Raw genomic sequence first — 26530 nt, forward strand, 5'->3', positions numbered from 1 at the left:
GTGAAATGATGGGTTAGTGGGACGTTGTTCCAGAGAGGCGTGTTACGGGCGTGTTTTAGTGAAGCGCTGTGGAGCTTCCCGGTGCTATTAGCCCGAGGCTATCAGCCCGGCACGGCCCGTTTAAAGCCCTGGCTCGCACTGGCCCGACAGTGGAAACACGGCTACTGATACCACCTTTAAAACTGCAGTGAACCAAAGACATTCTCAAAAACACGCTTTGAAATCGCTGGTGTTTCTGACGTCACAAACTACCTTGTAACCAATCAGATCAACGTGTGATCGTCAACCAGTGGATCTCTGAGCTGAGTGAGTGAGTGGAGGCGGGGCTCATTTGCATATTCATAGAACCACGCATAAATGAGGCAAGGGTGTCGAGATATTTTAAGGCATGAAGAAATGTTTTTCAAGCAAAAAAACATTTAAATATGTCATTTTGGTGATCAAACATGAGTGTTAAGGGATGAAATTGTTGACTAGGGGAACCTTTTCCAGTAAATGTATCTTGATTTTGGAATGTTTAGATGTTTGTGCTGGAAAACAAGAGGAAAAACATCATCTTTTACAGTGCAGTTCAGTTTTGTTCTATTCACCTGTGGCGTCTTGCCTTAAAAAACAGAGATAAAAATAGGCATGAATGAACAAAGAGGCTTTTAGAACAGAAAAAAGCATTAAATGCAGTCGAGTCCTCCATGTCGAACACGCCGCTGCTGTTTTAACCTGTTAGCGTCTCATAAACACTCACACGCTTCCCCTTATAAGAGCGTGAATGTGTTTGAGTGAGAAAAGCAGATTATCATGTTTTTACAACTCCTGACAGGTTTCTGTATCCCTCTGATGAAGAGCTCACTGTAATTCAGGCTTCGTTACGGTTAACCCTCTGGTGCTCTTTGGTTCAAATTTTACGTCTTTTTTTTTATACATTTTTTTCTTCATTGGAATGGTACGAAATTTGGTAAAGGTTTCGGCACTTGCTGTGTGAACACACACACACACACACACACACAAAATCATGGACGTGATTCGAACAGGTTAAATGGTCCTGAAAGAAATAGTCCCACTTGTGCTCCTCACGGTCAGAAATGACACATTGGAAATGAATGAGAGACGAGTTTCCTCTAGTGGAAGCGTTCGGTACTGCAGCCGAACAACATCTCACTGAAAGATCATTTGATCAGAAATCAGGCACAAATTTGGAACACAACTTGTTTAGGTTTAGTGCTTTGATTTTCTAGCAGTTTTAGAGTAAAACATGTTTTTGAAAATATATATTTCATATAAAAAAATATTATAATTTTTTGTGCATTTTTCATAACAATAAGCATAAAATTCTGTTACTTTTTTTAAGTTCACTTTATTAAACTTTTTTCGCTTCATCAATAATCTGCCAAGTGTCGTCTTTGAAACGAGATCAGACTTCAGTCTGTCACTCTAAAGCATTCAAGATTTATGACAGTTTAAGTTGGAAATTTATGTTGGAAAGTTGGAAATTAAATTTGTATAGGTCTATGCTCAAAAAGTGAATAAATGGATTATAAATACAGCGTAAATATAATTTAGTATTAAAAAAATACAAAATATTCAATAAAAAACATTAGCAAACAAAAATATAGTACCTTTCTTGGTAACACTTTATAATAACGTTCAGTTGTAAGTCATTTACAATTGATTAGTTAATGATGAACTAATCATTTACAAAACATGAATATGCGTTTCATAAATGTTTAATAAATGATGTTATATTTTGTATGTATCAATTAGAGTGTGCAGAAAGTGTTGTAAATGCCTTGTATACACATACAGATCATTTGTAACAGGTAAAGAACAATGTTCAACACAATACATCACTTATCAATCATTTATGAACGCATATTCATGTTTCGTAAATAATTAGTTAATCATTTGCTAATCACTTGTAAATTACTTGTTATGGAATTTACAAAACATACATAAAACGTTAGTATATCTCTTGCTAATCATCATTATTAATCATCATCATTAACTAACCACTTATAAATGACTTAAAACTGAACGTTATTATAATGTGTTACCCATTTCTTTCATTGCAAAACAAAACAAAAAACATTGAAAATATATATTTCATATAAAATTAAATATAATATTTGCATTTTTCATAACAATACATGTAAAATTCTGTTACTTTTTTTTAAGTTCACTAAAATAATAATAAATATGGATAAAATAAAATAAATGGAATAAATAGATTATAAATACAGCGAAAATATATTTTAGTATAAAAAAATATACAAAAATATTAAATAAGAAAACATTATCAAACTAAAATAATAGTACATTCCTTTCATTGACAAAAAAAAAAAAAAAAAAACCTTCGCGAAGAGCTCCAGATGTTCGCATGTTTCATAGATGACGTCTGGATTGGTATTTGGGAACGTATGCCTGATTCATCCTCCTTAAGTTCAGTGACCTTCAGAGGCGTGTGTGTGTGTGTGTGTGTGTGTGTGTGTGTGTGTGTGTGTGTGTGTGTGTGTGTGTGTGTGTGTGTGTGTCCCTCGCAGGTGTTTTGGCACGCTTTCTCGCCCTACGGCCACTCGTTACCTTCTTACACGCGCGTTTGAACTGTCACTGATCATTTGTGAGGACGATGGTGAGCGTTCACTCATTATTCAAGCACATCGTTCTCAGGCACCGAAAGGTCAAAGGTCACAGCAGAGCCTAATCAGCGACGCAATGACCCCGTCCTCACAATCTAGTCAACAGTGGCAGGCCAAGATGGTTTGGAAATGTCACTTCAGCAGTGATTTCCATCAAACGGCTCGAGTCGCTGAGGCGAAAGCTTGCGATCTGAAAAGTCAGATGCTTTGATGATTCTCTGCTAATAAAGTTTGATGTTGTTTCCGCCTCACGCCGTCCAAATCCCTCGTGAAACAAATGAGAGCAATCACAGTGGCATCTGCATTTTCAACGCTGACAAATTCCATGAATACAAAACAGACGAAGGATGTCGAGAGACGTGAAACCAGCGAATCATGCATCAGCCACACATTAATTTACACTGCAAGATTGTCTGTGTCATGCACACGTTTGGGGTCAGTGACATGTGTAAAAAAATTAATAAAAAATACTGTAAAATTGTGAAATATATTGTAATGTAAATCATCTGTTTTCTATGTGAATATATAATAAAGTGCAATTTATTCCTGTTATCAAAGCTCATCATTACTCCAGTCTTCAGTGTCACATGATCCTTCACAAATCATTCTAATATGAGGATTTGATGATCAAGAAACATTTATGATTATTATGAATATGATTATTATGATTATTATTGACTCTGGAGAAGACGCATGGGCGTCGAAACGTTAGTCGTTTTGTACCAATAATAAATTATTTAAAACTTTGTGTGCTCCGGTCCTGTTCCTTGGTCCTAGCTAGACCTTGGGTTTCCTCTTTTGATTATTATGTAACATTGAACAGCATTTATTCAAAGTAGAATCTTTTGTATTTTAATTTAAATATTTTGCAAGTAACAACAATTAACATTTGTTCCATTAACATCAATCCTTCTGACATTTGAAATTAACAATGAGTAGAAGAAATGACTTTGAACGAGGGACATAGAGTATTGACATTTAAACGGATAATACATAAAATTATTAAATAAATAGGAATACAAACAAAAATATAAATAAAACGAAAGACAAAGAAGTAAATGTGTGGGAATAGAAGGATCTCATCTAAACATGTTCTTTCTCATTTCTTGCCGTCGTCAGGAACAGTACGTCTTCATCCATGATGCCATTTTGGAGGCGTGTCTCTGTGGCGACACCACAATCCCAGCCAATCAGCTTCGCTCTGTTTACTACGACATGAACCGATTGGACCCTCAGACCAACTCCAGTCCAATCAAAGAGGAGTTCAGGGTGAGAGAGGATTCTCACGCGTATCTTTACTGAAAACATGATTTCACAGCGCTTATGTTTCAGAGCTGGAGATATGAAAGAGTGTGTGTATTACTGTGACTCAGCTGCTTTGATTTGATTTTACACAGTACTGTGGTGGAAAGAAATATGAGCGTTTGTATCCGTGTGTGATGTGAATATCACAGATCGCAATATTCCTCTGAGAGACTGTATCAGCATCAGGACACTTTTATATAAATATCAGCATTTATTTGATTAGGCCACTATTGGAAGCAGATCATATCAGGTTTATCTTTCTGTTCAAACCACAAACTCTATCTCTCTATCCCTCTATCTATCCATCCATCCATCCAAAATTCTATCTTTTAAAACGACTTTTAAAACTTCAAACTATTTCAATAGTTCAGTTTTTGCTAACAATTGCCAACTATTCATTCATGATAACCATACACATGTTCCTGCAACATTTCAAACTTAAAGCTGCTTTAAACTTTCAGGCCTGGCTTTTTAAAGTCAACATCAAAGTTTCTTCACAAACTTTACTCATCTAGTTATAATTCAAATCAGTTTTATTTTGTTGACCACAATATATTGTAGAATAATATATTATTGTTGATCATTTTTGAGAGGAGTTTGGTCAGTATATACAGTACACCGTTAACGTGTGTGTGTGTGTGTGTGTGTGTGTGTGTGTGTGTGTGTGTGTGTGTGTGTGTGTGTGTGTGTGTGCGTATGTGTGTGTGTGTGCGTGTGCGTGTGCGTATGTGTGTGTGCATGTATGTGCTTGTGTGCGCGTGTGCGTGCGTGCGTGCGTGCGTGTGTGTGTGTGTGTGTGTGTGCGTGTGTGTGTGTGTGCGTGCGTGCGTGCGTGCGTGCGTGTGTGTGTGTGTGTGTGTGCGCGCGTGCGTGCGCGCGTGTGCGTGCGTGTGTGTGTGTGCGTGCGTGCGTGTGTGTGTGTGTGTTGACAGACTCTGAACATGGTGACGCCGACCCTGCGCGTGGAGGACTGCAGCATCGCTCTGCTCCCGCGTAACCACGAGAAGAATCGCTGCATGGATGTTCTTCCTCCCGACCGATGTCTGCCGTTCCTCATCACCATCGACGGCGAGAGCAGCAACTACATCAACGCCGCGCTCATGGACGTACGGCAATGAAATTGAGATTCATACATAATCTGCAAGCTGAATAAATAAGCTTTTCTTTGTTAGGATAAGACATGTCCCTTTTCACAAGATGTAATATAAATCTCTGGCGTCCCCAGAATGTGTGTGTGAAATTTCAGCTCAAGATCATTTATTATAGCTTGTCAAATTTGCCCCATTTTGTGTGTGAGCAAAAACACGCCGTTTTTTTGTGTGTCCCTTTAAATGCAAATGAGCTTTAGCTCCGCCTCCGTTCAGAAGAGGGCGGAGTCTTTACATGAGCTTCAGAAACTCCGGCAATAACAAAACAGGCCAATCTCACTCATCCAGAATCCCAGAATAACCAGTAGCGAGTGCAGCCTTACAGAGACTCAGGAAGAGTTTCTGAATGTTAGTGGAGACATTTCTGTAGTTGTTGTGGAGTTACATTGATCATCTCATCATCATGTTTAACTTCTCCACAAGTGTCCACAGTTCCTGAGGTGTTTATAAGACAGCGGTGACATGTTCTGGTCAATAGTGTTCAGTGCTCGTCTGTGCTCAACCACAGAACAGTTTCAGGCCCTGCTGGATCTTTATCATTGTGTTAGAACTGGTCTCTGTTGTCTCTTGTGAAACCAAATGTCGGCTGGTGTGTGTAAACGTGCAGATTAAGGGCCGGTAATGTTATAATAAGATCCTCTTCATACGTCAGAAGGAGAGAGAAATCTGATTGGCTTATTTTCTGACATGCTTGCAGAGAAAGGCTCACCAGAACTAAGTTACTGGGTTTCACTTTTCACGTTTACTGGGTTGGTAGAAGCACTGGGGACCCGATTATAGCACTTACACACGGGAAAAGTCCGATTTTCATGATATGTCCCCTTTAATGCAAATTCAGTCAGTAGATCATGGCGCTCGCAACTCCAAGGTCATGGGTTCGATTCCCAGGGAATGTCAATCTCACCTCTCTGTTGTGTTTCTCTCTCAGAGCTACAAGCAGCCGTCTGCGTTCATCGTTACCCAGCATCCTTTGCCGAACACAGTGAAGGATTTCTGGCGGCTGGTTCTGGACTATCACTGCACGTCTATCGTCATGCTGAACGACGTGGATCCCGCTCAGGTCAGTCTGAACATCTGGAGGATAAACACGCAACATGATTTCCAGAGAATACGGGATGCATGTCAAAAGCATCTGATTGGTTCACTCTAAAAAACACTGGGTTAAAAACAACCCAATTTGGACCCAACAACCCAATCATATTTTAGAGTATAGCATATTTTATATAGTTTTGAATACATATTGCATACATTTAAGCTTGTTTAACAAATATTGGAAGTAAAAATTAAACGTTTAGAAGTACTTCGAGTGTAATTGACCAGTCTCTGTAGTGCCGTTTCCACTGTAACGCACTGGATCTCGTGCCGGAGCTCGTGTCGTGTTCAGCGGAGGAACTTCTACCTTCAGACCGCCGCCCTGTGTTTCACTCGTAGCAGAAATATGCTGTGACTCCATAACCTGTCCATAAACGTTCTGACAACATGTTTTAACATCCTAAGTATTTATGTTCTGTATCTTTTTATGTATTTAATCATATAATGTTATGCAAGGCATCAGGCGTTTCCATCACGCGAAAAGATTTTACGCGACACTCGCCCCTGTATGTTGCTTTGCATAAAATTAAATGACATACAGAACAAAAACGTATTTATAGATCAAATAAAATGTACACAAACCTGTATTTTACTAAAGACACGAATTTGACGGAGCTACACTGCTCTCTCCTGAAGAGGTCGAAAAAGCCCACGATAAATAACTCAATCCCTGGGTTGTAACACCTGACCCAGGAGCTGGGTTACACAAAAACTACCCAAACACTGGGTTGTTACGTCTGACCCAGGGTCTGTGTAACACAAAAACTACCCAAACACTGGGTTGTTACGTCTGACCCAGGGTCTGTGTAACACAAAAACTACCCAAACACTGGGTTGTTACGTCTGACCCAGGAGCTGGGTTACACAAAAACTACCCAAACACTGGGTTGTTACGTCTGACCCAGGGTCTGTGTAACACAAAAACTACCCAAACACTGGGTTGTTACGTCTGACCCAGGGTCTGTGTAACACAAAAACTACCCAAACACTGGGTTGTTACGTCTGACCCAGGAGCTGGGTTACACAAAAACTACCCAAACACTGGGTTGTTACGTCTGACGCAGGATCTGGGTTACACAAAAACTACTCAAACACTGGGTTGTAACGTCTGACCCAGGATCTGTGTAACACAAAAACTACCCAAACACTGGGTTGTTACGTCTGATCCAGGATCTGGGTAACACAAAAACTACCCAAACACTGGGTTGTTACGTCTGACCCAGGATCTGAGTAACACAAAAACTACCCAAACACTGGGTTGTTACGTCTGATCCAGGATCTGGGTTACACAAAAACTACCCAAACACTGGGTTGTTACGTCTGACCCAGGATCTGAGTAACACAAAAACTACCCAAACACTGGGTTGTTACGTCTGACCCAGGATCTGAATAACACAAAAACTACCCAAACACTGGGTTGAAACGTCTGATCCAGGATCTGGGTAACACAAAAACTACCCAAACACTGGGTTGTTACGTCTGACCCAGGATCTGAGTAACACAAAAACTACACAAACACTGGGTTGTTACGTCTGACCCCCAGGATCTGGGTAACACAAAAACTACCCAAACACTGGGTTGTTACGTCTGACCCAGGATCTGAGTAACACAAAAACTACCCAAACACTGGGTTGTTACGTCTGACCCAGGATCTGAGTAACACAAAAACTACCCAAACACTGGGTTGTAACGTCTGACCCAGGATCTGTGTTACACAAAAACTACCCAAACACTGGGTTGTAACGTCTGACCCAGGATCTGGGTTACACAAAAACTACCCAAACAATGGGTTGTTACGTCTGACCCAGGATCTGTGTTACACAAAAACTACCCAAACACTGGGATGTTACGTCTGACCCAGGATCTGAGTAACACAAAACCTACCCAAACACTGGGTTGTTACGTCTGACCCATGATCTGGGTAACACAAAAACTACCCAAACACTGGGTTGTAACGTCTGACTCAGGATATGAGTAACACAAAAACTACCCAAACACTGGGTTGTTACGTCTGACCCAGGATCTGAGTAACACAAAAACTACCCAAACACTGGGTTGTTACGTCTGACCCAGGATCTGAGTAACACAAAAACTACCCAAACACTGGGTTGTAACGTCTGACCCAGGATCTGTGTTACACAAAAACTACCCAAACACTGGGTTGTAACGTCTGACCCAGGATCTGGGTTACACAAAAACTACCCAAACAATGGGTTGTTACGTCTGACCCAGGATCTGTGTTACACAAAAACTACCCAAACACTGGGATGTTACGTCTGACCCAGGATCTGAGTAACACAAAACCTACCCAAACACTGGGTTGTTACGTCTGACCCATGATCTGGGTAACACAAAAACTACCCAAACACTGGGTTGTAACGTCTGACTCAGGATATGAGTAACACAAAAACTACCCAAACACTGGGTTGTTACGTCTGACCCAGGATCTGGGTTACACAAAAACTACCCAAACACTGGGATGTTACGTCTGACCCCCAGGATCTGAGTAACACAAAACCTACCCAAACACTGGGTTGTTACGTCTGACCCAGGATCTGGGTAACACAAAAACTGCCCAAACACTGGGTTGTTACGTCTGACCTAGGATCTGAGTAACACAAAACCTACCCAAATGCTGGGTTGTTACGTCTGACCCAGGATCTGGGTAACACAAAAACTACCCAAACACTGGGTTGTTACGTCTGACCCAGGATCTGTGTTACACAAAAACTACCCAAACACTGGGTTGTTACGTCTGACCCAGGATCTGTGTTACACAAAAACTACCCAAACACTGGGTTGTAACGTCTGACCCAGGATCTGGGTTACACAAAAACTACTCAAACAGTGGGTTGTTACGTCTGACCCAGGATCTGTGTTACTCAAAAACTACCCAAACACTGAAAAAATAACCAGAGAAAATGACCCAAAAGGCCCAACCCAGGATTTGGGTAGAAAAAAAGAACCCAAGATTTTTTAGAATGAGTTTTTAAGACGGGCTCTGTTGAGGAGCGAGGGATGGTGGGCCGTGAGGAAGTATTCTGACAGAATGATAAATAATGAACGGTGACGGGTCGCTCACAGAGGGAAGTGTGTGTGTGTGAGACAGTGATTGAGATTCATGTGTGTGTCTGTAGGGACGGAAGCCTCGGGCTCTGTCAGAACAGCCCCGGATCAAAGCGCATGAGAGTCTAAAGCCCATAAAGCCCTCAGCAAACACACACACACACACACACACAGATCCGCCTCACACTCATCCTGTGTTTGCTCTCAACTGACCTCAGAGTGATCAGAAGAACCAACATTTCACACACACTCCACATTCAACGTGTTTAAGAAGTACAGCATCAAATAATCAAGGCATGTTTTTTACACAAAAGGAACAATCATATTTAACAGTTCTCATTGATATGCTCCAATACGTTGTCATAACGGTGTTTACCTACAGATATTTACATGCATGAAAAACATATGAACAATTATTATTCAGAGATTTGAATCGATTCATTGAAACGGACACTTTGAACTGATTCATTGATATATCTAATAATTTTGTTTATATGCACCTGTATTACAATATTCGTGAGAAGTGGATGTTTTTGCTGAGTAGACACACACACACACACACACACACACACTTCAAACGCCGAGCGAGACGATGTGTCACACACCACAGATGAACACAAACTCCTTTTCATCACGTATTCCTTCACAAACGCTACACAATGGCAGCAAGAGAGTGAGGATGATGGGAGATTTGAATGGATAATAAACGTGAACGGTGTACACACACTCTCACACACACACTCATACAGGGACACACACACACACACACACACTCAAAGTGTCTGTCAATTCATATTCAGTGTTGTTTATAGCGCTGGGAAGATGTGTTTGTGTGCACTTTTTTGTGCATGTAACAGAAATAAAAGAGCAGAGAAGTGCTTACACTGATCCGTGTGTGTGTTTGTGTGTGTGTGTGTGTGTGTGTGTGTGTGTGTGTGTTTGTGTGTGTGTGTAGCTGTGTCCACAGTACTGGCCTGAGAACGGTGTGCATCGGCACGGGCCGCTGCAGGTCGAGTTCGTCTCCGCTGATCTGGAGGAGGACATTATCAGCAGGATCTTCCGCATATACAACGCTGCACGGGTGAGTGACCATCACACACACACTCACACACACACACACACACACACACACACACACACACACAAGACTGTTTAACACTGTGTGTGTGTGTGTGTGTGTGTGTGTGTGTGTGTGTGTGTGTGTGTGTGTGTGTGTGTGTGTGTGTGTGTGTGTGTGTGTGTGTGTGTGTGTGTGTGTGCGTGTGTGTGTGTGTGTGTGTTTCAGCCTCAGGACGGGTACCGGATGGTCCAGCAGTTCCAGTTTCTGGGCTGGCCGATGTACCGGGACACTCCCGTCTCCAAGCGTTCGTTCCTCAAGCTCATCCATCAGGTGGACAAGTGGCAGGAGGAGTACGACGGAGGAGAGGGCCGTACCGTCGTTCACTGTCTGTGAGTGACAGACTCATGTGTGCTTTCAGTGACATAACCTGAGAAACATCTGATCATAGATTTGTGGAGATGTTTGGCACATCACGTTTATTTCTACAATAGATCGCTTTAAATCATCAGCTTTACAGTATTAAACATGAACAACAGTGTCAGCTTCAGTTTCTGCTATAAAGTGTCTCTCGGTGTGTTCATGATCATGTGACCTCGACCGACTGAACAGAAGAAATGAAGATTTACACCTCAAAGAGGCGGAGCCTCAGAGACACGCCCACTTATTACATCATCATCAACACACGGACCAATGGGAGATCAGAGGTGTTTACCAGCCGGAGTCAGAAAACAAACTTTGTTTTGGCTCGATTTAGTTTGAAGTGTATCGTAACCTCGTGAGGCTCCGAGAGCACAGAGAATCAGAAGTTTATCAAGTGAATCTGAGGAGATTGAACTCAACTTTTATGTGACAGAAATTATAGTTAAAACCCAAAAAAATCATATAGTGAATCAATCGTAGCTGAACTGGAGGAAATAATATATAGTAGAATAACAAAAACACACACGCATCAAGTTTGTAAAACACACACACACAAAAAAAAAATTATTTGAAATTATTTATTTATTATAGTTTTATGATTTAATTCAAATGTAGTAAGGATTTTATTTAGATTTGTTATACATGTTCATGATTTAATTTGTTTTATTCTGTTTACCTTTATTTTATAATCATTTACTTTCACTTTATATTTCTATGATTTAATCGACTGATTGACCCAATCTTGCAAACTCAAGTATTTAAACATAAACTAAACGTTTACTCCTGATTAGTAAAAACAATATCCAGTAATAATCCATTTGACTGCATTATCACCATCAGATGAGGACAAAATAATGACACTGAATCTGAATTTGTCTCATATTTGATGATGTTTCATCATTAATTCTGATATTTTCCTGTTTATTACTGTAAAGCTGCTGTGAAACGATCATATATTAATATGATATAATAATATAAACTAGAAAAACAAAAGTCCCGCACACATCTACTCTAGTTTTTATTTAAAAATATGTATTTATTGTAATTTTATGATTTAATTAATTTTAATACGCATTTTTAGATTTTTTTTTACATGCTCATGATTTAATTACTTTAAAAACTTTTATTTTGTGATTATTTACTATCACTGTATATTTTTATGATTTAATCGACTTGATTGACTGAATCTCTGTGATTTTTGCAAACTCAAGTAAACATGAAACATGAATATGAACTCAACTTTTACTCCTGATTAATAAAACACTGCTTTAAATTTAACAGATGAGAAGTAAATAATAACTCTATGATCTTCTGTACAGCTGTTTTAAAGCTGAATCTGATGACGTTTGCATCACTGATTCTGTTTATTACTGTGAAGCTTCTGTAGAAACAGAGAAATAAAGGCTCCAGCCTGTCATGAAAACACACGTGTGTGTCGAACACAATCCCCCATAATCCTCTCTGATCGCAGCAGTGAAACACATCATTGATCAGTGATTTCATTCCTCACATCTGAAGTGTTTGATGGACTTCATCTGATGTGAAGAGAAACTCCGCCATCTAGTGGCCGAACACATCCACTGCACTGCAAATCATACATTCACACAACATTATATCAAATATTTCCATTATTAGATTGAATGGCTTCACCATACCAATATAAAGCTCAAAAGAACTTGAATGTCTTTAAATAAATGTCTTTAATGTCACTTTTAATCATTTTTTTTCTACATGTTTTCAAGGTTTCTACATGTTTTCCAACTGTTTTCATCACTGATAATAATCATAAATGTTTCTTGATCTTCAAATCCTCATATTAGAATGATTTGTGAAGGATCACATGACACTGAAGACTGGAGTAATGATGCTGAAAATTCAGCTTTGATCACAGGAATAAATTACACTTTAATATACACTCACCTAAAGGATTATTAGGTACACCTGTTCAATTTCTCATTAATGCAATTATCTAATCAACCAATCACATGGCAGTTGCTTCAATGCATTTAGGGGTGTGGTCCTGGTCAAGACAATCTCCTGAACTCCAAACTGAATGTCAGAATGGGAAAGAAAGGTGATTTAAGCAATTTTGAGCGTGGCATGGTTGTTGGTGCCAGACGGGCCGGTCTGAGTATTTCACAATCTGCTCAGTTACTGGGATTTTCACGCACAACCATTTCTAGGGTTTACAAAGAATGGTGTGAAAAGGGAAAAACATCCAGTATGCGGCAGTCCTGTGGGCGAAAATGCCTTGTTGATGCTAGAGGTCAGAGGAGAATGGGCCGACTGATTCAAGCTGATAGAAGAGCAACTTTGACTGAAATAACCACTCGTTACAACCGAGGTATGCAGCAAAGCATTTGTGAAGCCACAACACGCACAACCTTGAGGCGGATGGGCTACAACAGCAGAAGACCCCACCGGGTACCACTCATCTCCACTACAAATAGGAAAAAGAGGCTACAATTTGCACAAGCTCACCAAAATTGGACAGTTGAAGGCTGGAAAAATGTTGCCTGGTCTGATGAGTCTCGATTTCTGTTGAGGCATTCAGATGGTAGAGTCAGAATTTGGCGTAAACAGAATGAGAACATGGATCCATCATGCCTTGTTACCACTGTGCAGGCTGGTGGTGGTGGTGTAATGGTGTGGGGGATGTTTTCTTGGCACACTTTAGGCCCCTTAGTGCCAATTGGGCATCGTTTAAATGCCACGGCCTACCTGAGCATTGTTTCTGACCATGTCCATCCCTTTATGACCACCATGTACCCATCCTCTGATGGCTACTTCCAGCAGGATAATGCACCATGTCCCAAAGCTCGAATCATTTCAAATTGGTTTCTTGAACATGACAATGAGTTCACTGTACTAAAATGGCCCCCACAGTCACCAGATCTCAACCCAATAGAGCATCTTTGGGATGTGGTGGAACGGGAGCTTCGTGCCCTGGATGTGCATCCCACAAATCTCCATCAACTGCAAGATGCTATCCTATCAATATGGGCCAACATTTCTAAAGAATGCTTTCAGCACCTTGTTGAATCAATGCCACGTAGAATTAAGGCAGTTCTGAAGGCGAAAGAGGGTCAAACACAGTATTAGTATGGTGTTCCTAATAATCCTTTAGGTGAGTGTGTATACACATAGAAAACAGATGATATACATTACAATAATATTTCACTGTTTTTACTGTATTTTTTATCAAATAAACGCAGCTTTGGTGAGCAGAAGAGACTCTTTCACAAACATTAAATCATAATTTTTGAGCGCTAGTGTCTCTGTATTATATCAAATGTTAGTTTGACTCCAGTTTTTGCTACCATTCTCCTGATCCAGTGTCACTCTCTTTACAAGAACGTTTTCTGCCAGAGTCTCTCCAGTTATTGTTGCTGTTGTAAAGACGTAATAGATTAATGTGTGTCTGAAACACAGGTTAAGTACTTCGGCACAAACCATGTTAAATCCACAGATGAACAGGTTTAACTCTCCAGCTCCTGAACTCCAGCGGTTCATACAAGTGTTTAATATTTAAGATGTTTTTGAAAGAAGGCTGATCAAAAATACCTTAAAAACAGTGAAATATTATTAGAATGTCGTCTACTAAAACCATAAAAAAATTGTACTTGAAAAAATAAAACATCTAAAAATGAAGTACTAAAATAACAAAAACTTATTTAGACGTAAAAAAAAAATTTTTTTTACAAAAACGTCAAAATTATTAAAGCTTTTCATCTGCAAAATTAAAATCCAAAGAATCCCTGTAAAGCTGAAATAAATATAAAAATCAACATAATTGGAAAACAAATGACTAAAGTCTCTTCTGCTCACCAATACTCAGTTTATTTGATCTAAAATACAGTAAAATAGTGAAATATTATTCTAATGTAAATCATCTGTTTTCTATGTGAATATATAGTAAAGTGTAATTTATTCCTGTGATCAAAGCTGAATTTTCAGCATCATTACTCCAGTCTTCAGTGTCACATGATCCTTCACAAATCATTCTAATATGATGATTTGATGCTCAAGAAACATTTATGATTATTATCAGTGTTGAAAACAGTTGAGCTGCTTTCCACAAAAACACAAACACTTATTTGAATGAATTTGTCTTTATGAATGTATGAGATGTTCCTGATCAAACGCTGAATCTCTGTGACTCTGATCAGTAACACGTCCTGCGATCTGCTGTGGTTCTTACCGTGTGTGTGTGTGTGTGTGTGTGTGTGTCGTCAGGAACGGCGGCGGTCGCAGTGGGACGTTCTGTGCCATCAGTATCGTGAGTGAGATGCTTCGACACCAGAGATCGGTTGACGTGTTTCACGCCGTCAAAACCCTGCGCAACAACAAGCCCAACATGGTGGATCTCCTGGTACGGTTCAATCCACTGGATCTTACAATAACATGAGAATTTATTTTAATATTTTCACCCCAGCTGTAACGTTTAACACTAATGACAGACGGCAGGTTTATATTAAGACCGAATGCGCAGATCCAATACACTGATACACGTCTGTGTGAGTCGTTTACTGATGCCCTCATGTCACGATTCGGCACATATCACGATACTGGGGCCGGTTTCACAAAGCTATTTTAGACCGGTCTATAGTGTTAGACAAGTCTAAAATGTGCTCATAGACTAGTCTAATGCAAGTTAGTCTGTTTCACAAAAATAAAGACTGACTTAATTTAGACCAAAAACATTAGACGCCTTACCCCCAGGCTAACTTACCCCCCAGACACCTTACCCCCAGGCTAACTTACCCCCCAGACACCTTACCCCCAGGCTAACTTACCCCCAGACCCCTTACCCCCAGGCTAACTTACCCCCCCAGACACCTTACCCCTAGGCTAACTTACCCCCAGGCTAACTTACCCGCAGACACCTTGCCCCCAGGCTAACTTACCCCCAGACCCCTTACCCCCAGGCTAACTTACCCGCAGACACCTTACCCCCAGGCTAACTTACCCCCAGACCCCTTACCCCCAGGGTAACTTACCCCCAGACCCCTTACCCCCAGGCTAACTTACCCCTAGACACCTTACCCCCCAGGCTAACTTACCCCCAGGCTAACTTACCCCCAGACACCTTACCCCAAGGCTAACTTACCCACAGGCTAACTTACCCCCAGACCCCTTACCCCCAGGCTAACTTACCCCCAGACCCCTTACCCCCAGGCTAACTTACCCCCAGGCTAACTCAGGTCTAAGACTCTGTTACCTTGGCAACCAGCAGTAACAATCAGTTACATTACAAACAGCCAAAAGAAAAGGGAAAATGGCTCATAATTTAAACATTTCTTCTTGTTACTACATTCTCCGCAAAATTTCCCAAGTAAAGTGTCCTTGTAACTGTTATACTCCTCCAACAAACACATCTCTTCCGCTGGGGTAAACTGCACTGAGCGGTTGAATGCGCTTACTCGATCCGCCATGTTTTTTGTTTTGAAAAGTGTCTTATTTTACCCAGAATGCATTGCAGTGTAGTCCTAACTTAAAGGAACACTTCGACTTTTTGGGACTTTAGCTTATTCACCGTATCCCCCAGAGTTAGATAAGTCCATAAATACCTTTTTCATCTCCGTGCGTGCTGTAAGTCTGTATGACGCACCCACCGCTAGCCTAGCTTAGCACAAAGACTGGATGTAAATGGCTACAGCTAGCATACTAATCCCAATAAGTGACAAAATAACGCCAACATTTTCCTATTTACATGTTGTGATTTGTATAGTCACAGTTTGCACAAATAACAAGGTCATATGAGACACAGCCATTTTTTTAAACGTTTAAATACTGGGAACTATTTTCTCAGAAGGCGAAGCACTGCTACTTGGGCGGAGTGATGAGCGCAGCACCCGAGAAGCGCCGTTCCGTCAACAAAACCAACGTGACTAACTAGCTAGTAGCGAACGTGATTCGTGATCATGGATGACTTTGAGGAATTGTAAGGAGGGGGCAGTCATGGCCTAGTGGTTAGGGAGTTGATCTGGTGACCCAAAGGTTGCTGGTTCAATTCCAGAACTGGTGGGAAATGACTGAGGTGCCCATGAGCAAGGCACCTAACCCCTAATCGCTCCCCGGGCGCCACACAAAGGCTGCCCGCTGCTCTGGGTGTGTGTATCCACGTTTGCAGTGTGTGTGTGTTAACTACTCACTACTCTGCTCCTAATGTGTGTGCATTAACTTGGATGGGTTAAATGCAGAGGTCAAATTCCAAGTATGGGTTACCATACTTGGCCGTCACGTGTCACTTTCACTTTCACTTCACTTTCACTTAAGAGGATTTTTATTTGGTATCAAACCAAGATCCAGAACCATATCGTTTTGAGCCAGAATACACAGACGAGGAGTTACAAACTTTGGAAGCTGATAGACAATGCCGAACAGACTGAGGTCGAGGGGAGAATCAGAACGGGAGTAGCCTACTATTTCACAAACAAGGTCACTGTTTCTCAAAAATGAAAACTGCCCATCCCCCCTCCAATTCATTAGCAAGTTGAAGGCTACAGTCCTGAAAGTTACCTTTAGCGCCGCTTATTTGTTACTGGGGCGATAGAGCGCGTTTGTGACAACACAATACTAACATTACAGGGGATACATGGAGCCCGGGAACAACTGTAATAGTAGTGAGCACCCTATTCATGTTATAGTGTCACTAAGGTTACATTACATCTAGCTAATGGCACTGTAACAGTAGGCTAGTCATCTAAAAACATAACGGAACACTTACCGCAGCCGCAGGTGATCCACTTTGTCCTGTCTTTACTATCGATGGGATGGCTGTATCCTTCAGCACACATTTCATGGTCCGTGTGGCAAATTCCATTTTTTCAAAATAGTCGTCCTCAGTGAAATGTTCTGAGCAAACGCGATAGTCCTTGATGATGTCTACAGGTGTGTTTGGATCTATATCCAGAGCAAGTAGCCATTGATTCATCAGGTCAGCGTTTTTGGTTGGAATTCTATGAAACATCATGGTATTACCTGGTCTCCCCTGTTTATTGTCACAGCGAACACCCATGATTGTAAACTTTGCATTTACTATCTAGTAATTGCTGACTCTATTACTCCAACTCAGAGCGAACTCTCTGCTCCTCACCACGGCGCTTCTCGGGTGCTGCGCTAATCACTCCGCCTAAGTAGCAGAAAATAGTTCCCAGTATTTAAACGTTTAAAAAATGGCTGTCTCATATGACCTTGTTATTTGTACACACTGTGACTATACAAATCACAACATGTAAATAGGAAAATGTTGGCGTTATTTTGTCACTTATTGGGATTAGTATGCTAGCTGTAGCCATTTACATCCAGTCTTTGTGCTAAGCTAGGCTAGCGGTGGGTGCGTCAAACAGACTTACAGCACGCACGGAGAAGAAAAAGGTATTTATGGACTTATCTAACTCTAGGGGATACGGTGAATAAGCTAAAGTCCCAAAAAGTCGAAGTGAGTCTTAAGTGCTTTGTGCAACGGTCTGATTTAGATGTCTATATGAAGTCTGACTATCTACTATATCTAAGCCATAGTCAAAGTCTATCTGTGTGAAACCGGCCCCTGAACTCACAATACGATATTATTGCGATACTCCAAGACATATGGTAAAAGATTAACAAAATATGCCCTGTTGATTAAAATGCTAAATTTGATGTTACATTGTGTGTGTAAATGAATAGACTCGGACTTGGTGCTGAAACCCAATGCAGGACAATAGAGACACCAGAATAACAATTTTCATGATTCTGAAGATGAAAACACTGAATTATTTTAGATGAATACGCTTGATAAATATGTCGCTGACTAGATATATTTAAAATAATGTAGAACACTTTATACTGGTAACATCAGACATTTGGCATTATCAGGACACAAAAATATTCCCCATTGCATTATTATACATAATATTCAACATTATATATGTAAGGGTTAATGCCGAGGTGAGTCGAGGTGTCCATTGTCAGGTATTAATGGACGACGGCGAGGCGTGAACCGTCCGACACGCAGCGGCAGCCTCCGCCGAAGTCCATTAAAGGGTTAGTTCACCCAAAAATGAAAATTCTGTCAGTAATTACTCACCCTCATGTTGTTCCAACCACTTAAGACTTTCGTTCATCTTCGGAACACAAATTTAGATATTTTTGATTAAGAGTCTTTTCACGTAGTGTAATAGCGTAGCGCGTCTGTGTTGCACGTCACCATGTATCACACACATGACCAGCGTCGCCCAATAGTGAGCCTATGTGGTGACGTACAACACAGAAGCGCTACGCTAAAACACTACGTGAAAAGACTCGAGGCCCAGACAGAAGGAAATGAATAGTGGAATAAAGTCGTTATTTTTGTTTGTTTTTGCGCACAAAAAGTATTCTCGTCGCTTTATAAACTTAAGATTGAGCCACTGGAGTCACTTGGACTATATTAACGATGTCTTTAATACATTTTCTGGGCCAGCAAGTTATAGTGTCCATAAGCCTGTGGAGGAGTGAGACAGCTCTCAGATTTCATCAAAAATATCTTAATTTGTGTTCCGAAGATGAACGAAAGTCTTACGGGGTTGGAACAACATGAGGGTGAGTAATTACTAACAGAATTTCCATTTTTGGGTGAACTAACCCTTTAATACCTGACAATGGACACCTCGAAGGGCATTAACCCGCTTATGCCAAGGTCACTTGCCAAATAACACGTTTAAAACATTAGTTTAAATTTCAATTAGTTTTACAATCGAAATCTAAAGTTCCCTTTCGTAAAGGGAACTCCCGCTGCATCGATACTCGATACTTTGGGGAATGCCCTCGGCATGACGCGTCTGAAGTCTGTAATGGAACTATTCCAATCTTGATTGGTGCTCGTCACTCGTGACGTTGCATGTGACGGTGATCCGGAAGCTATAAAAGGGCAACGGAACATAGCCGTATCAGCTTTCTGTCTTCAGCAAGCGTTCTGTGTGACTGTATTGTCTTATTTGGTGTTGTTTGTCTATCTCAATATATATATGGCGAATATAGAGAAACGACTCAGGCGGTGTGCGTCCCCTTGCTCGCGCTATTTGAGCGAGGGTGACACGCACTCGTTTTGTGTTGTTTGTCTGGGAGTGGAGCATGCACGGGCAGTGCTCGAGGGCGCTGTCTGTGCAAACTGTTTTCAGCTATCTATGAGAGAGCTCCGCTCCCGTTTGAGCTTGTTCGATCAATCAGATCAGGCTCGCGTTTCCAGTGCATCAGGCCCCGCGTCTGTTGAGGCAGCGCGCCGCTTGTATGCATGGGATTCGCACGTGGAGCTGGCAGATAACACTGAGACGGTTGCGACCCTTTCTCAGTGTTTATTAACCAGCTCCACTGGTCTCGCGCACGGTTCGGAAGCCCGCGCTGCGGCTTCTTCCGACCGTGTTAAAGACACAGCGTTTGATTTATCTGGCTCTGAGGGGTTAGATATTATCAACACTGAATCACATAAATATGGGGATTCGCCACCCCATATTCCCGTTATTGAGGAATTGCTGGAGGTTGTGACCAGGGCAGTGGTTAAATTAAACGTTGAATGGCCATATAATAAGCAGGAAGCGACTAAGAAAAATAAAATGGATGAGCGCTTCCTGCAGACCCAGTCACAATCTTTGTGTCAGAGCCTTCCCTTTTTCACTGATCTTCATACTGAGGTATCGAGATCGTGGGAAAATCCATGTTCATCTCAATTATTTTCCCCCAATGTATATATTTACTCATCTATTAGGGAATCTAATGAGAATGGTTATGGGGTGATGCCTCGGGTTGAGGAATATTTTGCGAAATATTTTCTCCCTGACGTTGCGTCACCCCTGATAGCTCAGACACTTCCCTCCAAATCTCGTACATCGAATTTGTTAGGGAAAGCTTATATGGCGGTGGGTCGAGCCGGTGCATGCCTACACACGATGGGGTTATTACAGGCATACCAGGCTGACCTCCTCAAAGAGGTGGATGATAACTGGGAGGTCTCACTCAACGGTATTACTGAATTTCGTAGAGTAGCTGACTTATCTCTCCGTATTATTAAGGAGACGGCTCGTGCTATTGGCCGTTCTATGGCAGCAATAGTCGTCACAGAGAGACATTTATGGCTTAATCGCTTGGGGATCGAGGAGAAAGACAGGGCTTTCCTTCTCGATGCCCCCCTTTCACCTTCTGGCCTCTTTGGCGACACGGCGAGAACCGTTGTCGAAAGGTTTCAGGAGGCAGAGCGACAATCAGCTATCCCCAGTTGTCAATCTAGGTCTCATGGGGTTGCTGCCAGGGGGCAGCCTCAGGGGACAGCCGCCAGTTCAACATATTTTGAGAAGGTTTCCTCTCGTGCCCCCCCGTATAAGGCTTGGGGCCAGAAGAGACATTCTCGTATGAAGCCCTCTATATCGAGGACAGGTCTGAGGACTGTCTCTCGGGCTAAGATGGCTTCAACTAAGAGGTCTTGTCGTAACACGCAGACCCTTAGGGCCGTTCCCCCAGGAGAGCGAGTACAGGAGTCTCGCCCCCTTATACAGCCCTTAGGAAATCGATGTTTACTTCCCGCCGCCGATGGCGCTTCGGGACACATCGGCTTCCAGCGAACACAAATCGCAGTATCTGCCCGGAAACGTTGCGGCCCTGTCGAGTTCGCCGCCTCTCAGGAGGTCTGTAGAGAGCATATTTCGGTTAGTTCCTGCCAGTTAGCTGCTTCAGGTCACCGAAACCATTTGAACATTTTTAGCCAAGGCCAGTCTTGAGGGACTGGTCCCCATAATAGCATATTTAGACACCCCGAGGGGTCTTCAAAATATAGCCTGGAGGGTCCTGCTTACAGCGGAGCTAATATAAAAATATTATCTACTAAGGGTGGTTCACATGTCTGCCAGCCCCGAGCAGGGTTGGTTCTTGGAACAGGAAGTCAAGTCTCTCTTAACAAAGGAAACCTCAAGGTGAGCTCTTCCTCGGTTTCGGGAGCCCGGGTTCTACAGCCGGTACTTCATAGTTCCTGTGAGGGAAGGGGAGTAAGGCCTTGTTTCGGATCTCAGGGTAATGGATCAACCTCCGAGGGGGTTCAGATTCAAGATTCCGACTGTCAGTCAGACCAGCTCCGAGGACTGGTCTGTCGTGATAGATCCACAAGGCCCTTAACTCCTCATTCCCTTCTAACCCCATCACGGGAAGTTTCCGAGATCTGCTTTTGGGGGAAAAGCACATCAGTTCCAGATTCTTCCATTCGGCCTAGTATTGTATCCCCGCACCTCCTCGGAATGCATGGTCACTGTCCTAGCTCCATGGAGTCTTCAGGGCATCCTCATTCCTGTCCATTGACTACTAGAGCAGACGGTTCAACACCGAGGTGTTGTTTCGAGTCTCGTGAGGTGCTAGGGAATATGGCTCAGAGTCTAGGAAAAATCACCAGTGCCTCTTCAGAGAAACCGATTCCTGGGGGCGGTGTAGGTTATAGTCATGATGCAGGCACAATTGTCTCCAGCTCAGACACTCATCTTCCTTACCATAGTCATGAATATCAAGCTAGGCCAGGCCACCACTACGTGACCTTATTAAAGAGTGGGATCGCTGGCAGCAGTGTTCAACATACTATTCTTTGGCCTGCTGTACATGGGGGCCCTGTAGTAGTGGCTCAGGACCAATGGGTTTTCCCCGAGAGGGAACCCACTTCGCATGACCAGAGTTACGCGCACATGCCCTCGTTTTCTGATCATGGGGAGGAAGTTATGGTTCCTGCTCCTAGTACCTGTGTTGGAAACACAGGGTCTGAGGAAACTTCAGAGAGACCATTAGGTTCTATTTTTGACAGACACTATGTCGATGGTCTCTCTGATCAAAGAGGGGGCAGTCATCCTGTCGAGGCAGGGGCTGCAGCCCGGGGATTTCGAACTCCACCCCAAGTTGGCTTTAGCCGGGATGGAGGTCGGTTTGTCAGAGGTGCTCCTGTTTCCCCTTTATGTGGACGGCCACCTTCTGCGCCACCTCTCCCATGCTCTTCCAGCTCTGCTGGGTTTGGATATCATGATACAGACATGGTTGAGGCCATGTCTGTGTATACTTTCCCCGATTGTTCTGCCCCCGGGGGTTCTAGAGTACAAGAGGGTTCAGCAGTACGGGATCAGCTTACTCTTAGTGGCCCTGTACTGACAGGCCCAAATATGGCTTCCAAACATCTGGGCCCTTCTGGCAGGCCTTCCGCGGTGAATCCGGATCAGGATGGTCCTCCCTCTTCAGCCCAAGGTCATGATATTTCACCCTTGGCGGTAGCCCAGGAAGCTACTGGATTGGCCCCTGAGGGGGACCAATTCATAAATTCTGGTCTCTCAACCGAGGTTGTTGAGACCATTGTAAACTCTAGAGCCCCCTCCACGAGGAAACTTTATGCATTTAAATGGAAAATTTTTATTTTATGGTGCAGAGAACATCAGTTGGACCCAGTTAACTGCCCAGTGGCTTCAGTACTGGAGTTCCTCCAGAATCGTTTCTCTGACGGGCTCTCCCCGTCCACGCTTAAGGTCTATGTGGCGGCTATATCAGCCTTCCACACGCCTTTAGGGGTGGGCACGCTGGGGACACACCCACTCATAATTCGTTTCCTTCGTGGAGCCAGGAGGATGAGGCCTGCTATCCAGCCTAGGGTCCCCACGTGGGACCTGGCAGTGGTCCTCGAAGGTTTATCCCTGGCACCCTTCGAACCCCTGGATAAGGTGTCTGAGAAATTTTTATCCTTTAAGGTAGCCTTCCTGCTCGCTATTACTTCCCTGAAACGAGTTGGCGACCTGCAGGCGCTATCTGTGGCTCCCTCTTGCCTCGAGTTCTCTCCTGGCAGAGTGAGAGCCATTCTCCACCCTAGACCTGGCTACGTGCCTAAGGTGCCCACAAATGTGGCACGGTCTATAATCCTTCCGGCCTTTCATCCTCCACCGCATGTGTCGGCTGATCAAGCTAAGTTACACTTGTTATGCCCGGTCCGAGCTCTTGAGGCCTATGTACATAGGACCTCGGGCTGGAGGAAGTCGGACCAGCTGTTTGTGTGTTTTGGGTTATCCAAGAAGGGCTCCCCGGTCTCCAAGCAGACTATTAGCAAGTGGATAGTAGAGGCTATTTCTTCAGCTTACGAGGTGCGCAATCTGCCTTCACCTCTCCTGATAAAAGCTCACTCAACCAGAGGAGTGGCATCCTCTAGAGCCTTGCTAGCAGGGGTTTCTCTTCAAGAGGTCTGTGATGCCGCTGGCTGGGCCTCCCCACACACCTTCATCAAACATTACAGTCTGGATCTGTCCTCTACACCAGGTTCACAAGTTCTCATGTCTTGAGTGTGCCAGATTGCTTCACACCAGGGCAGGGTCTCTCAGTGTGGTGGCGTGGGTATTCGTTCCCCAAATTATCGAGTATCGATGCAGCGGGAGTTCCCTTTACGAAAGGGAACGTCTCGGGTTACGTATGTAACCCTCGTTCCCTGAGTAGGGAACGAGACGCTGCATCTCTCGGCCACACTTTTCGTGCTCCTGAGAACGACTTGCTTCGACCCTTTAAAAGCTGATACGGCTATGTTCCGTTGCCCTTTTATAGCTTCCGGATCACCGTCACATGCAACGTCACGAGTGACGAGCACCAATCAAGATTGGAATAGTTCCATTACAGACTTCAGACGCGTCATGCCGAGGGCATTCCCCAAAGTATCGAGTATCGATGCAGCGTCTCGTTCCCTACTCAGGGAACGAGGGTTACATACGTAACCCGAGACGTTTTTACCTACAATAACTTGGTTTCCCTGGTTACGCCTGACGGTTTATTTAGCAACCGGAGATATTTATAGTCCGCTCGATTTATAGTCCGTATAGATACTTTGACTGCCTGTTGCTATGGTTACTCACAGCTGATGTAGCCAGCGCATTTATTTATTCATTTCGAACGGTAAACAGTCAGTTTCACCAGAACTCCTTTACTAGGTGTCCTCTATCACTTTTTAATGGACACCCTGCAGCCAATCAGAATCGAGTATTCACCCAGACCATGGTATAAAGGAGTTTAATGTAGTACTGACACTAAAACTCTGTACACTTGCATTTTTTTCTCGCACAGTAATTATTATTTTAAGTGAACTATATCCACGATATATATTGATGCATTTTTGTATTGCGATATATTGAGACACGATATTTTGTTACACCCCTATATTGTTCAGAACTATAGAGTCGCTCTTTGTGGAAGTTAAAAAGCTTCTCCTGTGAGATCAAGTTCATAAATGTTAAATGTTACTGTGAGACCGGTGAAAATAATCACATTAACATATCCGTAACACTTTACAATAAGGTTCATTAGTTAACATTAGTTAACATTAGTTTACATTAGTTAACATTATTTACATTAGTTAACATTAGTTAACATTAGTTAACATTAGTTTACATTAGTTTACATTAGTTAACATTAGTTTACATTAGTTTACATTATTAACATTAGTTTACATTATTTACATTAGTTTACATTTGTTAACATTAGTTTACATTAGTTAACATTAGTTTACATTAGTTAACATTAGTTTACATTAGTTTACATTGTTTACATTAGTTAACATTAGTTTACATTAGTTTAATGTTTAATTTGCAGACATGTACAGAACTTAATCTGAACATTGGATAAAGCCAGATTCATAATTAGGGCCCGAGCACCGATGGTGTGAGGACCCTCTTGGAATTGCTCTGTTTATTATTATTATTCTTCTCCGCATTTAATTGCATTTTTGAGGGCCTAAACATGCTCGAAAACTCACGAAACTTTGCACACGCGTCAGAACTGGCGAAAATTTACATCTGATATAGGTTTCAGAATTGGGCGGGGCAAAATGGCTCGATAGCGCCACCTATAAAAGTTCAACGGAGTGCGCCTCCCGCTGTGTTCCACGTACGTGTACGAAATTCGGTACATATGTGTAAGGACCTAATACCTACAAAAAAGTCTCTTGGAGCATAGCTCTAAACACAACAGGAAGTCAGCCATTTTCAACTTCCTCTCTGATTTTTGTGCACTTTTTGCCATTTTCAGGCCTCGTACTTTAACGAACTCCTCCTACAGTTTTAATCTGATCATCTTCAAATTTGGTGAGTGTAATCTTAAGGCCTTTGCGACGTTAAATTGCGAAGATCTTGAGTTTTCGTCGAAGGGCGGGTCCTCGGCGGCCTGACAAATTTTGATGTTTCGCCATGAAACAGGAAGTTGCTGTAACTCAGGCATGGAATGTCCAATCTGCCCCAAACTTCACACTTTTGATAAGCGTTCTGTCCTGAACACATGACCATGCTCATATTCAGTTACAGTCATAGCGCCACCTGCTGGCAACAGGAAGTGACATGTTTAACACTCTTGTGGACTCCTGATAACATATAAAAAAGTGCCAGCAAGTGCTAAACATGCTAACAACTTACTAGAAACATGCTAGCAAACACTTAGCTAAGTGCTAAAGCATGCTATTACTGCAATTAAATAGGAATTTGCTGTAACTCAGGCACGGAATGTCCAATCTGCCCCAAACTTCACACGTTTGATAAGAGTCATGGCCTGAACACATCTACATGAGAATATTCAGTTATAGTAATAGCGCCACCTACTGGTAACAGGAAGTGTCATGTTTAACACGTTGATGCCGTTCTAGCAACATGTTAAAAATGCCATTGACTTCTAAAAATGCTAGAAACATGTTAAAACATGCTAGCAATACTTAGCTAAGTGCTAAAGCATGCTAATTCAATGAAACAGGATGTTGTTGTTACTCAAGAAGGCAATGTCCAATCTGCGCCAAACTTCACACTTTTGATAAGCGTTCT

The 26530-nt window shown here is 42.4% G+C and overlaps 1 protein-coding gene across 5 annotated transcripts in view; it reads left to right on the forward strand.

Moving 5' to 3' along the window:
• LOC309501029 (receptor-type tyrosine-protein phosphatase mu) overlaps positions 1-26530 on the forward strand; it is a 299591-nt gene that overhangs the window by 269785 nt on the left and 3276 nt on the right. For all 5 annotated transcript variants that reach the window (XR_014206757.1, XR_014206758.1, XM_082172944.1 and 2 more), the window contains 6 exons: positions 3750-3899; positions 4868-5041; positions 6012-6143; positions 10197-10322; positions 10527-10690; positions 14958-15093. Coding sequence is in view for 3 of the 5 variants with exons in the window: in XM_082172944.1 (XP_082029070.1) it covers positions 3750-3899; positions 4868-5041; positions 6012-6143; positions 10197-10322; positions 10527-10690; positions 14958-15093 (882 nt within the window). In the remaining 2 variants the exon portion in view is untranslated. The remainder of the gene's footprint in view (positions 1-3749; positions 3900-4867; positions 5042-6011; positions 6144-10196; positions 10323-10526; positions 10691-14957; positions 15094-26530) is intronic.

The sequence above is a fragment of the Leuciscus leuciscus genome (assembly GCF_965113295.1).
Source record: "Leuciscus leuciscus genome assembly, chromosome: 6".
In the NCBI taxonomy this organism is placed as follows: Eukaryota; Metazoa; Chordata; class Actinopteri; order Cypriniformes; family Leuciscidae; genus Leuciscus; species Leuciscus leuciscus.